Source organism: Pantherophis guttatus, chromosome 1 (assembly GCF_059756535.1).
Source record: "Pantherophis guttatus breed Tessera chromosome 1, ASM5975653v1, whole genome shotgun sequence".
NCBI classification, from domain to species: Eukaryota; Metazoa; Chordata; class Lepidosauria; order Squamata; family Colubridae; genus Pantherophis; species Pantherophis guttatus.
Genome location: NC_142063.1, coordinates 47973806 through 47989731, shown reverse-complemented (window position 1 = coordinate 47989731; position 15926 = coordinate 47973806). Strand labels below are relative to the sequence as shown.

Below are 15926 nucleotides of genomic sequence, written 5' to 3'. Positions count from 1 at the left end.
AGTTACAAATAATACTAACTGAATAAACAGGAAACACGTCTCAATCAGAAATGGATGTCTACTTTTTTTTTTTAATAAATTGAGCACTAGTTTCTAATGCAAACAAGTAATAAAGGCACAGTTCTAATTCAGACAGAAAAAAACAAAATACCAAGTAAAAATAAAAGACAAGGAAGAAAATTCTAGCAATGACTGCCATTAGCTAGGTCTTGTAGAGCTAAATCACTGAAACTGAGCCACATGCCGGGTGCTCTCTTGTTTCATCAAGGGAAATAAGACAAATGCAGCAAAATTGTCAACAGAGATCAACATCATTTTTCCCTCTGTAGAAAGCTGTAATGCGGAAATGCAGGAATACTGTACGGGATAAGCCTGTCCTCTACTAGTCTTACCAGCTCTTCATATATTAATGCAACTATCTAAACAAAACAGTTTGTTCTCACTTTGCAGCTAAAGAACTGAGAATACCACTTTAGATTCTCATATGAAAGTTGACACAGGAAAAATCAGATGCAAGTAGGCTGGCATCAGTACCAGATCTGCACTGGCATTAGATGTGGAGTCAAATAGCATCAGGAATGTCTCTAGGAAGAAGATTGGAAATGAAGATGATGGCTGGCAGCTAAAATCGAGTTTGTCAGCAGCTGGCTATTGAAGAGTGACTAATGGTTTTTTGAAAAACCTAGTAAGGATAAACGAGATGGATTTGATGGAGATGCATTTGTGGACAAATGTCAAAAAGTTTGCCAAAAAGAATTGTTTGAGCACTACTCGAAATATGAGACACTGAGGGATCTTTCTACTCAAGTCAGAAAATTTGTGGTGAACCTGAAGATGGAAAATAAGATCAAAGGCATGCCTGTCAGATAACCAACTGCCAGTCTGATTGATGGGGAAAAAATGCTTGCTAGAATAATTTCAGGCTCTTTTTAAATTCTAGATAGAAATAGTTCTATTATTTAGCAAATAGAAAAAGTTGCATACATGCTGGGTACATGTATTTCCCAAGTTTATATAACTTTCTACGCAATGCAATTTTAAAATGGCTTTGAGCTAGACATTAAGAGTCCAGACTGTGGGGGGAAATGCTTGCTTGGTATTTTTGTGACAGGCTATCATTCAGAACAAGTATATGACCACAACAGTTAGTGAGGCTTGCAGGTAGAAAAGTCAGTGCTTAACTATTCTGATAAAACTTGGCTGAAATTGCTTCTTGCTCTCTTAGTGATTTTTTAAAAAAAGGTGTGAGGAAAAGTTGTGTGGACCTGCCTCTATCAACCACATCTCTTAAGCTCATATACCTTTCTCACACAGCATCTAACAAGATAGCTTTTGGGAGTTATGCAAATACAGTTATCCAAGTCACTATTCTTCAGTGAATAAACTAGTGAACTCTGCTCTTCACTCTTATTTGTTTGGGAGTCTGCAGAGACACAGCGTTCCAGAAATGGTGATGGTTGGGAGGTTATCTTCCCTTCATTTCCCCCTCCCCTAGCACTTTAAAGGCAGCCTGAAGACCATACCTGATTTCAAATTATAAAAGGAAAACACTGAGGAGACAAGTGTGGGCATGTCTATGTGCTTTGAGAAAGATTTGTGTTGTGTGGGAGAAAAGAAAGGAAGAATTTATAGCTGAGGGAGTGGAGTTATCAGCTTAACTGGCAAGTGATAGTATAGGGGAAATAGGCTTGGACTTCAGCAAACCAACGGCAAACGAACTGAATGAAGAGACAAAGCCCAGCAGTTTCACTGCTTCAGCAGCAATGCTGAGAAGTTACAGCCAGCCAGCAGCTGGTAAACTATCTTCCTTTTTTTACCTCAGCACAGACTGAGAAACTGTCATGCCAGTGCAGAACAGCAGCTGACAGCAATGAGCCAATCAGAAGGTGGTTAAATGATGGCTAAAGACTTTGGTGCAAGCTCAAGCAACAAAAATAGACTATTTAGGAAATAAGAAACACATATATACTGTACAGACATAGATGTCAGTCTGGCTGTAGTATAAGATAACAAGGTAAAAGTAAAGATTCCCCTCGCATATATGTGCTAGTCGTTCCTGACTCTAGGGGGTGGTGGTCACCTCTGTTTCAAAGCCGAAGAGCCAGCGCTGTCCGAAGACGACTCCATGGTCATGCCAAAGGCGCATGAAACGCTGTTACCTTCCCACCAAAGCTGGTCCCTATTTTTCTACTTGCATTTTTTACATGCTTTCGAACTGCTAGGTTGGCAGAAGCTGGGTCAAGTAACGGGAGCTCACCCTGTTACGCAGCACTAGGGATTCGAACCGCTGAACTGCCCACCTTTCGGTCGACAAGCTCAGCGTCTTAGCCACTGAGCCACCATGTCCCTTATTAAGATAACATAGTTTAGGAATAAGTGGTGAAGTAGAAAATAAGTTTGTTAATTTTTTAAAAACTAAAAGCCTCCTTGGGGAAACAAAGTGAAAATAAAAACAGCCTGTTTGTTGCTGGTTTGTACCATCTCCCAGAAGAGTCTCCTCACTGAGATGAAGATTTACATGTGGTATGCATGCATATATACAGCCACCCAACTCAAATATGTGATTCTGGGTAAAAAGATAGAAAAACTGTAAATTGCACAAAATAATGTAATACATTAAAACATACTAAATAATAAAATGGTGAACAGGTTATTTTAAAGGTTAGAATTATGGCTCTGACTTAGAATCATGAAATCCTCACTCAGGCTGAAGAAGGTCTTCCAGGACTATCTACACAGGAATAAGAACCTCTGGATTTGGAGACCATGGAAGAATCAGTCCCAAGGGCTGTTGCAATTACTTTTTAAATATCTTGATTAAATCTCTTCCCTGCAACAAAAGCATTGCTAATGATAGTCACATCCCGCTCCTCTTCTTTGCATCGTGTTCCCAATTCCTCTTCTCCTCTGTATTTCTTCAGGTTACAGAAGGTCTCAGGAAATATTTAGTTTAAAATAGTAGTCCAATATTAATTTAAAATATTAGCCCAATATTGTCAATACTCTAGTGTTGCACACTAGTGTTGCACACTGCACTACGCCCTTCTTTAACCACAGTTTATTGTTAAGCCAAACCAAACAAATCATGTATAACCCAGCTATTGACAGGCATAAGTTTCAGACTGTACAGTATTTATTTAATCTACCAGAGATTTATCTTTGAACCTTCTACTTGTTTTCTATCATTGAAATTTCTTTCCCAGTATTATTTCTGAACCATGTTCTGCACTATATAATATGGTGACCTCTGAAAATTTCATCTGTAGTTATTTTGACAGTATATCCCACCTTTCCTCCCGGACTTCAAGGAGGCATACACAGCACTCTCTCCTCCAATTTTTCTCAACAAGAACTCTATAGGTTAAGCTCAGAGAATATGACTAACCCAGACAACTTTCATGGCTGAGAATGGACTTGAACACACACACGCAAACAAATCAAAGATTTAAATGACATTTATTCTTTGTTTGAAACATTACGAATTGCAATAATCAATCACATACATCAAACTATTGTTGAAACATCAAAGCAGTTTCTTAATTAAACAAGCCAATTTTATGACAAACATCTGTAATTTCATAAATTAACAAGAATTGATTTTGCACAATTTTAGTGCACAATGCAAAACCAGAACCATTAATGTAGTGCATAAATATTAAAGCCTTTGTAATAAAGGCAGGTAAGCATGCTTATCCCTGAATTAGTCTTTGCCAACTAGTGTTCAAACTGCTTGGAATGCATAAATTCCCAGAATGAAGTGGTTGGGGGAGATAACTATATGCAAAGGATGTCATGTGCCCTTAGTAATTTTTCTGCAATCCTCAGAAAGCAAAATAGAAATCTTAAATTTGCAGCCTTATAGTATTCATTAACTTAATAACTTTAAGGCATTTGCTTCAATCTTAAATCCATCCTCGGACTGAGGGGGTACTAAGGGACAAAAATTTAAGAAACCCATTTTCTTGGGCTTCGTTCTATCATGTAGAACGAAACAAAAAAGCCAAACATTTTGACCCTGTCTGCTCTGATGGTATGAATTACTTCATCTGCAACTTTAAAGTCTATTTGGGGAAAAAATGACAACAAACAAAAAACAAATCCTGTGTAGTCTATCCTTTATATTCCCACACTACAAAGGAAAAGAAAGTAGACATCATTTCAACCTCCAGTTTTGAACACCTGGCCAATATAAGATATCAAAATTTATTTAGTTGCTAAGCCATTAGTCTTTAATGGGGAAAGTTACTTTTTTTGATCTCTAATTCAAAAAAAAAAACTTTTCCTTTTAAAAATATGTGTTTAATTTTGATACCAAACAATATCCAACTAATAAAACAGACAAGCATATATATTATTATTAGTTTATTAACTGCATGCAAGTATATATGTACCATTGGCCAATCTGATCATCTTTTGTCTTAAGCTAAGCCATAAACAAGCATTTCACTCATCCCAGGAACTTTCAATAACCAGAATTTTGTCTTTGCCTAACTGGTAATCAACAACTTACAAACAAACTAAACTGTTCAAGTTTGAAATTTAATTCAATATCCTGGCTAGTAAACAATTGTTTTGGTCAAGAAAGAAAAAAATATGTTTAATTGGGGGCTTGTGGTTTAATCATGTCTGGAACAGACAAACAATCATAATTCTGTTCTGTAAACCAATACATTATCAACTGTAATATCTTGTCTCAGAAGTCTCTTTGAACTAGAAGAGAAATATATCTGTGTGTCACTTAACAAAGATATTTTGTAATGCTATCTAGAGTATAAACACAATTTAGTCAGAATCAACTTTCAAAGTAGCATATCCAGTTAGTTTTACTGAATGTCATGACATTGCCTAGAATTAAATGAAAAGAGACACAAAATTGAACTATTTTTTATAAAGGGGCACAGTTTTAAGAAGATACCTATTCTTTCTATAAAGCCAGCAATCCATAACGCTAGCAGAAACAGAAACATATTAGTGTTTCTTCAATGGTAGATAAAAGGTGAGAAAACGTAAAACAAGATTCAGGTGTACAATCTGTATAATTTGCTACAGCACTGCAAATCTTTCTGATTATCAATAGTAACAAACAAAGAAAACAAATCCACAACCACAACCCTTTCTGGCATAACTTGTCTTATATAGACTATTTATCTCTCAGCTTCATTTGTCAAATTATGAACAACAACTGATCAGATGTTGATCAGAACCTTATAGACTTCTGTTGAGCAGTTTTAGAATTCTGTGTTAATATTTTTCCCAACTATAATTATTCAGTATACCTTTGCAATTATATATTCAGGACAACTTAGTACATTCTCATAGAGAGCTATTTGCTCTGCCCTATAAATTGCCAGTTTGTATTAGTTTTATTCTCCATTATTTTGTATTTGGCACCTACCCTGTACACTTCAGAATACTAAGTAATAAAATAAACTGAAACTAGTTAACTAATAAAAGATCAATAAATAAGCAAATTATTTTACCCTTCAATATTAAATTTCACCAAAAAGCATAAAGGAACATTGGCATTTGCAAGCTAATGTATGTGAACTATTGTTTTTATGCATGCCTTCTTATTCATGAAAGTTAGGGCCTTGCTATGTACATCATCCACAGATACTGATGCTTGTGCAACTCTTTGGGTTATAAATTTCACAATTTAACTGCTTGTAATGTCCTTTTGCAATAGTACTTTCATATGGATGCTGGCCTGCAGACAAGAGGTAAAACAAGGTCTCGTGAATTTTCATCACCCACAGGTAGTCCTTGACTTACAACATAAATGAGCCTGGATTCATGGTAGTAAGTCATGGTAGTTGTTAATCGGATGACCATGTGACAGTGCCCAATTTTACATCCTTCTTTGTGTCAGTTGTTAAATAAATGCCACGGTTATTAAGCAAATCTGCTTTCACCAATAGATGTTTTTTGTCAGAAATCAGAAGTAAAAGCCAGAAACCAGCAAAAAATACCAAAAATCATGGTCACGTGACCACCAAATGCTGAAAACAGCCATAAATTCAAGCCAGTTGTCAAGACCCCAAAATGTGATTATGTGACACATTTTGGAGATGGTGCAGCCATCAGAGCTGCAAGTACAAGTTGTAAATAGCTCTTGGGAGGTCCATCATAATTTTGAACTTCACTAAGGACCAACTCTACACTTTTTTCTCCTTCAATGTATCTAGTCAAAAACAAAGAAGAAAACTATAAAGCTATGTGGGTTATTGGGTTACCAACGTAAGATTAGTAATAGGCATTTTCAATATATTTGCTATGCTGTTATCAACAAGAGGTAGTTTAAAATAAGGCATTTCACAGATAAGCCAGCCAGTCGTAAACTGGCTATTTTTTTTCTTCATTATAACTAGATAAGTGTATTAAGACATTAGAAAACTAGGAGTAAAATCTCATGTCCTAGTAGAAAACATATAAATCCACTAAAATCCTTATTCCATCATTCCATGCTTCATAACAAATGAGGCATTCCATATGATTGCATTTCCATTTATAGCTTGCACAAAAATGTTTTAACAAAGATCTGATTTTAAGAAGGGAAAGAAGCAATTTATTGTCAGAAGAACATTGAATGTATATTAATATTAGCAGGAAATGATCAAAAAATCTCCAGTAGCATAATTAACTATTAAATTAAGGTTTGTCTGGGCACACTCAGAACTGACAATATATGATGGAAACCTCAGCTGGCCTCAACGTGAAAATTATCAAATTGTGTCAGTTCAAAAGAATGGGTCCCAATAGCTGCCCAGCCATTCTCTGGACTGTGTGTGGTGATGTTCTCCCACAAAGGATAGCCATTCAACATGCCAGAGATATTGGATCCCTGTCAAAAAGAAGGGAAAAGTACAAATTTGTATTCAGGAGTCAATATTGTTTTCAGTGTAATGATGAAGCACATCATAAGGCAAAAAATAAATCTTTCTAAACTAATTGGAAAATATTTCCCCACAAGGCAAATACTAGATCTTCCATTTTGAGGGAGATCTGCATTGCAAACTCTCCACTGAAAATAAATTCACAAAATACGTACACTGGATTGAAACCAGAAAACAAATCATGGCCACATTCTATAACCAATGGTCTATAACCATTCCCACTGACCTTTATTTGCACCAGGCATATTTATCCATAATCTGGATACTTTACAGAGATGGAGTTCAACTCTCAGAATTCCCCAGCCAGCCTGACCCTTTCTGAGACCTCTGGAAGTTAGACTATTAGAACTGGGGAGTGGGAAGCTGACAGTTAGGGGAAATTGCTATTTCAGAGTTATTTCCAGATGAATTAATTCCTATCATTTCAATGTCACAGGAACAACAAGCTAAATTAAGTGGGGGATATCCACATGTTATTTCCTTTATTCACTTCATTCAGAGGAATAAATCAGAATATCACACACACAAACACACACATGTCCCAAAAGTAACCCTATGTTGTACAGTTCAGATTTTAGAAGTAATAGGAAAATACGTAACTATAATGCATCCCAAGGAATGCCTTATATATTAAAATCTGACTTCTGGAAGGGCAATTCTCTGAAAATATGTGGATAGACAGGTTTTAACCTGCTGGGGTTTCTTGTACTAATCTCTAAGAGGCGATTCTTGAACAAAGGAACTCTCTCAGCATGATACTACTGAATTGCAGCTTGTCAGGTAGTTGAATTTTAATACCTGTGGCTTAATGAGATAGCAGGCCTTTATTCCTCTTTAGGAGTTAATCAGCTTACCAGTATTTGGATAGCACTTCAATGCTTACCTTCAGAATCAGAGTGAGTGTATGCCATCTGTTTGCTCGCACACCAGATAACCCTTTCATCAAGATATCAACGCCAGCTACAAAAGAATAACATTTTAAAATGCTTTCTCTATTTATAAAGTGAATTGAAATTGTGTGCCATACAAACTCTAAATTTGAACAAAATTAAATAAAACAAAATTAAAAACATACAAGAATACAATATAATTAGTATATTATATTCAAATACATTATTATATTATAATATTAGTGTGTGTGTGTATATATATATATATATATATATATATATATATATATATATATATATATATATTCTCAGGTTTTCGCGGGTGTTTGCATGTAGGTCTTTGGTTATTCGGGTCTTCTCCCATGTAAAATTGGAAGTGTCTTGGCGACGTTTCGTCAAGGAGTATATGAAATCCCATGCACCGCCTGCCCCACCACATACATTGGACAAACCAACAGACGAATAAGTGTACGCATAGAAGAACACAAGAACTCAGTCAGAAAAGAGGAACCAACTTCTTCCCTGGTCCAACACCTTAAAGTCACAGGTCATGATATTGACTTTAAAAAGACCAGAACTATCGCCAAAACTGAACACTTTAACAACAGAATAATCAGAGAAGCCATCGAGATAGAAAAATGCCCACACAGCATGAACAAACGAGACGATACCTCCCGCCTACCAGCCATTTGGAAACCCGCCCTTATTGACAAACGAGTCCCTAACACGACGAATGACACCAGACCCACACTCACGAGAGCCACACAGGATGTCACCACCACACATCCATGCAGAAAGCAGACTCAAATCCACACTGATAATGAGCCACGACCAAGGACCAGAAGCCAGACCGCAGCTGCATCATTAGCCACTTTAAACCCTCCAATCCATACATGAAGCAGACTGATACCCACCATGAAGAGCTCGCACGGCCACAAACACGAAGCCAAACAACAACAACGCAGCTCACCAGCTCAAATCCCCCTGCAACTCAGACTAAGCTGAGCACAACCAAGCCCCCACCCAAACAGAACACACCCCCAGCTAATCAGAGCACAACCAACCCCCCATCCAATCAGAACACAGCCAAGCCCCTAACCAATCAGAACACACCTCCACCCAATCAGAACACAGCCAAGTTCCCACCCAATCAGATCACACCCCCACTAGCAGTTAAAAGGAAGAGACAGCTGCGATCTCACATTGCTCCTGGAAGCACGAAGCCGAGAACACCAGCCTGAAGATGACGAATGAGACTTCGTCGAAACGTCGCCAAGACACTTCCAATTTTACGTGGGAGAAGACCCGAATAACCAAAGACCTATATATATTATTAGTATATTATATTCAAATATATTCAAATTGCGATGGGTCAGACACGATTTTGCAACTAACAACAACAACAAATTCAAATACAGCGATAAATTTCAAGATAAGCTAAGGATAAAAGATAGTTTTCAATATTGTAATTTATTTGGTGTTGTAATGTATGTGATATATACCACATTTTGAGTCCATTTTGAGTTTTGAATATTAAAAAAAAATGTTCCAACTTCTACCTTTTTTTTATGATCTAACTTTTTATTAGTTTATCCAAGTATAAAATACAAAGCAAAAAACATGGAAAAGTAAGAGAGGGAGGGGAAAACAAGGGATATAGTATAATGGGAGGGAAAAAAAAGAAGGCACCAACTTCTGACTCTCTTTAGAACAGAAAGAAACATTACAACCAAAACATTTTGCTTTTACACAGCAGTATGTACAACTTTTAAAAAAACTTTTTTTAAGGGACGCGGTGGCTCATTGGCTAAGATGCTGAGCTTGTCGATCGAAGGGTCAGCAATTCAGCAGTTCGAATCCCTAGTGCCGCATAATGGGGTGAGCTCCCATTACTTGTCCCAGCTTCTGCCAACCTAGCAGTTTGAAAGCATGTAAAAATGCAAGTAGAAAAAATAGGAACCACCTTTGGTGGGAAGATAACAAAGTTCCGTGCACCTTTGGCGTTTAGTCATGCCGGCCACATGACCACTGAGACATCTTCGGACAGCACTGGCCCTTTGGCTTTGAAACAGAGATCAGCACCGTCCCCTAGAGTCGGGAACGACTAGCACATATGTGCGAGGGGAACCTTTACCTTTACCTTATATACAACTTTAACCTTCCTAACATCTGGAGACACTAGGTTGCATAAGATTCTGAAATATGTAACATGAAAGATTTGCAGGGCAGTTATCAAGCCTCTGAGAATAAAGGGCAATCCACCTATCCAATACCCTCCCCCATCATGCTGCAAAAGTTAAAAAGTAAGAACTCACCGAGATCTCTTGTGACTCGATATGTGCCATCAGGAAAAACCCAGAAGAAAATTCCTTGGGCAGATGGAACATATATGCCACCTTTGCTAATTCTTCCTGCAATGAATGCTCCTCCTTTATTTGATTCTATATAAATATCACAGGTTATTATGAAATTTACCCTGCAGGAATAAATGGAAGATGGTTAAATTTTGGACTGATTTTTTTTTTTTTAGGAATGGATACTAATTGGCTTAATGTTTGAATAGTCTTTTCTCTTGCTTATTTTGAAATCAGAATTTGTAACAATAGAAGGGTGATCCAGTTCATAATTATAATATGTCAGGGGAGTGATATTTTCTTCCCACGGGCCGGATGCGTCACACGCTGACCACACCCATGCCTGGTTCAGTGAAAAGGAAAAAAGTCCTGATACGTCACGTGACGCCATCGTGACGCCATGAGATTGACACCCCTGATCTAAAGTAATATTCTCAAAATAAAATAATGCTTTATTTGAGGCTAAAGGTTATTCCATATAAGACTTCCCAGATGAGAACTGCTTCATCTTGGATTAATTTTTAGCAAAGATGAAGTAAGACAGGTCTAGGACTTTTCGGCTCGAACTCTTGGCACTGCCTGTTTCTCCACCAGGGATTCGCCTCCCTATTATTACACTTCGGCACTTTGGGCCACGACCCCTCCATCCCAGTCCCTTCAGCGTGACCCATTCGTCACAGTACAGTTGTGTCAGGCTTTTGGGCACATAGGACAGTTCGAAGCCAGCCAATCGGTGCAGGGGCTCGGGGGCTTTGGGAGTAAAGCGGGGGCTGCAATTCAGAGGGAGGCTCTGTCAGTTCGGAGCCTCCTGAAGCGCCCAAGAGCAGTGCGGGGGAGGGATCTAGCCACAAAAGATGTGGTGGAGAGGGGCAATAGAGGTTCCCAGGGCCTCTCCCTGTGGAAGAGGGGGCTGGGAGGCGGCAACTGTATTTCTACCCCAACCGGGGCTGCCCTAGTTAGTAGTGCTTCAGGCTCTGAAACCCCCATCCCCACCCCACCCTGGCCACGAGCCTCCTGTCTGTCAGTTTGGAGCCTCCCTTGGCGGATGAAAGCAGCGCAGGGGGAGGAGGACTGTAGAGGACGAGGGATCCATCAGGTGGGGCTTTTGCAACCAGCTGGCGGAAATGGCTGGCCTGATCTTTTGCTTTTCCTTCTGGTTTCTGAAGATCTTTTGTTTTTCCTTCTCCTGGTTTCTGAAGACCCACCTGTCCCTGCTCTCTTCTAACCTCTATCCCCACCTCTTCATTACCTCTCTGCTTCTCCCAGGTTTCTGGGAGTACCTGGCATTTGTCAAAACAGATGTCTCACCTTTGATCAGAGCCTCCCCCTTCTGCCTAAGAACGCATTCAGTTTTGATCTGTTCCCAATACACCAGGGGGCCAAATGGCCAAAGGAAAGAGATTAGACTGATAAGACTAATGAGGAGTATTCTATCCTTTTTGCAGGAATACACAAATCTAATTAGGAAGCCAGGATGTTATTTTATGACGTTTCTGACTGTATAAAAAGGAGTTACACCTTCTCTGAAGTGAAGCCTCCATTTAAGTTTCTTGTTTGGCATTTATGAGCTTAAAGTATTATTATTGGACCTTATTGGACTTTACAGATGGAAATGAAGAGTAGTGAGGAGCAACACTAATTCCAATCGCTTATCTTTTTCTCTTTCTCTGCTCACATTCCTTTCCCCAAACAGCCCTGGGAGGGCTAGAGCCCGGTCAGGAATTCCCTGGAATTCAACGGGGAAAATACACCTTCAAAACTGCCTGATATTTTATAAGATTTTAAAAATTTTGTTTCCAACAAAGCCAACACTTCACAATACTTTAAGAGTTTTTAAAGTTTAATTTGGGATGCATTCAATACTATCTAGGACTATTGAAAATGTTATACTGAAAGTGATATATTACATATATTATACAATTACAGAAATACTGCACCTAAAAATACCTCTGGAAATACATCTAAGAGCAACAGAGATGCAACTATCAGTCTCTTTAGGAGAACTGAATCTAAAAGGATAATCAACAATATTATGCAATGTTCCATTTCTCTGGCTACCATGCTTGTAGCTATAGTATATGAACCTTCATTTTATTCCCAGGTGCTTTTTCTTTTCTAGTTTGGTATAGCTAAGGAAGAAACAATATCAAAGATGAGATCAAGGGAAAGAATACTGCAAAAGGGAAGACAATAAACTATTATCAGTATGTTCTTTATCATTTATTTGTAAACCATTCTGTAGATTCATTTTTAAAATCGAAGGGCATCACGGTGTCTTAAAATAAGTAAGTTTATTTACAGCAATTTTGTTTCCAGAATTCAAGAGATCAAATAATTCATACTTTGAAATATAAGACATATCCTTGTAACAAGCCTACTTTCAAGAATACTACCGGTAGCTAGGATAATTTTTGTCATAGGAAATATGTTCAGTTTTCTTTTAGCAATGGCTTCTACTCATCAGCTTCTCATTACACTGAAGGAGGCACTAGGTGGCAATCTTAGATTAAACATTATGTAGCACAAGATTTACATAAAAATGACAACACCTCGGATTCAACAGAAAAGGCATGTTATAGGTCTTATCTACAAAGGAGTTCCATCTGATGGCACCCAGGAGACCTTTTTCTGATGTGACAGTATAGATTGGCTACAACCTCATTGGCCCTTAGAAAGTCCCTGAAGCCATTGTCACAAGATCAGGCCTTGATTGGTTAAAAAAAAGTTATTTGTTTTAATTATTTTAGTTTATTTCTGTGAGTTTGTATTTGCTGTTTTAACTCATGAGATGCCAAAGTCATATAAGTGAAATGGGGAGCAGCTATGTAAAATGTATGAAATAAAACTAAAATAAAGAATAACCACAATAAAGCAAGTTATCAAGAAAAGATTCTCTGCAACTGTACGTTCACTGCTATGCCCAAGTTTCATAATAAACTTTGGACTAAATTGAAAATGTACTACAATACATGTACTACATACCACTTATAGTTGCCTATAATGCTGATTGTGTTCGTTGCATCAAGAGCCCAGGTTACAGGTCTCTGAGTCACCACTTGTCGGAGTGTAAAGACATGGTCCCCTGGATCAGAAGCATTAATAAAATATTCAAACACTCCTGTTTGATCAGCAAAGTATGGTGCTTCGCTGAAAGGTGGGTTGCCTATTTGAAGAACATAAATTTTATTATTTCAACTCCTCACAGTCATAGGTGTTCACATTATACAAAAGTAGAAATTTCTTAGTTCCAAAAAAACTCCACATTGTAATTGTTTATCGTCATAAGTACTGCAAAACTCATTTTTACTGTCTTAACTGGTCCCCTCTTCAAAGTTATCAAGCTAAATGAAAAAAAGACCACCAAGAACAGTCAACTGAAATCTGTATGTGATTGGGAACTCTAGTGGGCTCAGATCTCAGTATTCATGTTTTTTGTGATTTACACCAACTAAGATGCTTTCAAAACTAAAAGGCTGCAGAAAGAAGTTCAGTGAACAAATGCATGGACTGACCAATTTGCAGCAATAATCACCAAGCAGAGCTAAATAGTTATTTATCATGGATGGTTTAATTTGGATCCCTGTCCGAACAAGGGATTAGAATTAAGATTGTCAATAGATTCTCCCATTATACGTTTCTGTTCCTCTACTATAGGGAATGTTAGAGAATTTATACTGTCGATGAGGACCCTATCCTTGACAAAAATGACTAGTAGCCGAGGATCATCAAATAAAGAATTCCCTCAAAATAGCTTGATGTTGACTTACGGATGTTGAAATCATCTTTGTAAATGGACGGAAAAGGTTGAGAAGGAGGAGGTTCTGAGGAAGAACCTTTATGGCCAGTTGTTAGAGTTGTCAAAGTATAGATTTCATCCAAGCCCAAATTTAGCGCCAATATTCCTTCAGAGATCTGCATAGCAAGGAGGACAAGTGACCAAGTAGTAGCAGTACATACAGGGAAGGCTTTCAGGGCATTGGAAAGGATTCATTTTTGGACCACTGGCAAGAATGAGAGACAATTTGGTCTAGCACTTAAGGTACCAAGCTAGAAACCAGGAGACAGTGAGTTCTAGTCCCACCTTACACATGAAAGCCAGCTGAGTGACTTTGGGCCAGTCCCTTCACTGCCCGATTTACCTCACAGGGTTGTTGTTGTTATGGGCAAACTAAGAGGAAGAAGAATATATACAGATAACTCTAAAGAAATGAGTTTTAGCTGCAAACTATCATTCCAAGTGATTTACTACATTCCCAAATCAGCCATTTATTAGGAGAGAGTAGGGAGTTATAGGTAGACTAAACTGTTGGTTTTATACACCACCTGGAGGCCATTGGAGTTGGGCACCTGTAATCAATTTAAAATGATTAGGGCTTATAGTTTTAACATTTAGAGTGCTCATATTTCTTTCTAAATTCTAGCTGCCTCATTAAAAGCAGAAATATGCTGCCTGCTATGACAAGATGCATGCATTTCAGATATGGGAACTTCATAATACCTTTCCTACTTAAACAGCATTACTTTTTTGTTACAGAATAACCTCACTAACAAGCAGTTTGGTTTCAGGAAAAATTTGTCCTGTAATTTACAACTCCTACATTGCAAAAACATATGGACTATACAACTTGACCAGGGTAAAGCAATAAACGCAATTTACATAGACTTCTGTAAAGCCTTTGATTCAGTGGTACACGACAAACTACTGTTAAAACTAAACTCTTACAGCATTTCCAGATCCTTGCATAAGTGGATACTGAGTTCCTGTCAAACAGGCAACAAGTAGTCAAAATAGGGAGCGCCCTATTAAATCCTGAACCAGTTAACAGCGGTGACCCCAAGGCAGTGTTTTAGGACCCACACTCTTTATACTTTAATAAATGACATTTGAGATCATATTATAAGCAACTGCGTCCTCTTCGCTGACGAAGTTAAACTATTCAACACCACTGTCAATGCTGCTGCCCTACAAAGTGACTTTGACTATGTGTCAGAATGGTCAAACAATTGGCAACTCCAAATCTCAACCATCAAATGCTCCAACTTACACATTGGCAAAAAAAATCAGAACACCATATACAAGCTGAGCATATATGATCTCATAGACGACCCTCACTCTGTCAAGGATTTAGGAATACTCATCTCAAATAATCTAAGTGCCGGAGCTCACTGTAAAAGCATTGCCAAAAAGGCATTAAGAGTTATAAACCTAATCTTGTGAAGCTTCTTCTCCGGTAACATTGTACTGCAAACTAGGGCATACAAAACCTTTACTAGACCAATTCTCGAATACAGCTTGTCTGTCTGGAATCCGCACTGTATATCAGACGTTAATACAATTGAGCGAGTCCAGAGATATTTCACGAGAAGAGTACTCCACTCCTCTGCTCACAACAAAATATCTTATGCCACCAGGCTTGAAATTTTAGGCTTGGACAACCTAGAACTACAGCGCCTGCGGTTCGACCTAAGCGTAGTACACAAAAGTTATCCGCTACAACGTACTACCTGTCAACGACTACTTCAGCTTCAACTGCAATAATACACGAGCACAAAATAGATAAACTCAAGGTAAACCGCTCCAAGCTCAATTGCAGAAAATACAATTTCAGCAACAGAGTGGTCAATGCCTGGAATGCACTACCTGACTCTGTTATTACATCCTCAACCCCCCATAACTTTAACCTTAAATGATTTACTGTTGACCTCACCCCATTCCTAAGAGGTCTGTAAGGGGCATGCATAAGCACACCAGCATGCCTCCCGTCCCTGTCCTACTGTCCCCATTATTC

General features: G+C 38.2%; 1 protein-coding gene across 2 annotated transcripts in view; it reads right to left on the bottom strand.

Moving 5' to 3' along the window:
* Positions 1-3439: 3439 nt before the first annotated feature.
* Positions 3440-15926, bottom strand: part of GALC (galactosylceramidase) — a 46597-nt gene continuing 34110 nt past the window's right edge. For both annotated transcript variants that reach the window (XM_034418275.3, XM_034418273.3), the window contains exons 13-17: positions 13905-14049; positions 13120-13300; positions 10099-10259; positions 7777-7853; positions 3440-6841 (exon numbers count right to left, since the gene is read on the bottom strand). In XM_034418275.3, coding sequence (XP_034274166.2) covers positions 6698-6841; positions 7777-7853; positions 10099-10259; positions 13120-13300; positions 13905-14049 — 708 coding nt within the window. In that variant the 3' untranslated portion in view covers positions 3440-6697. The remainder of the gene's footprint in view (positions 6842-7776; positions 7854-10098; positions 10260-13119; positions 13301-13904; positions 14050-15926) is intronic.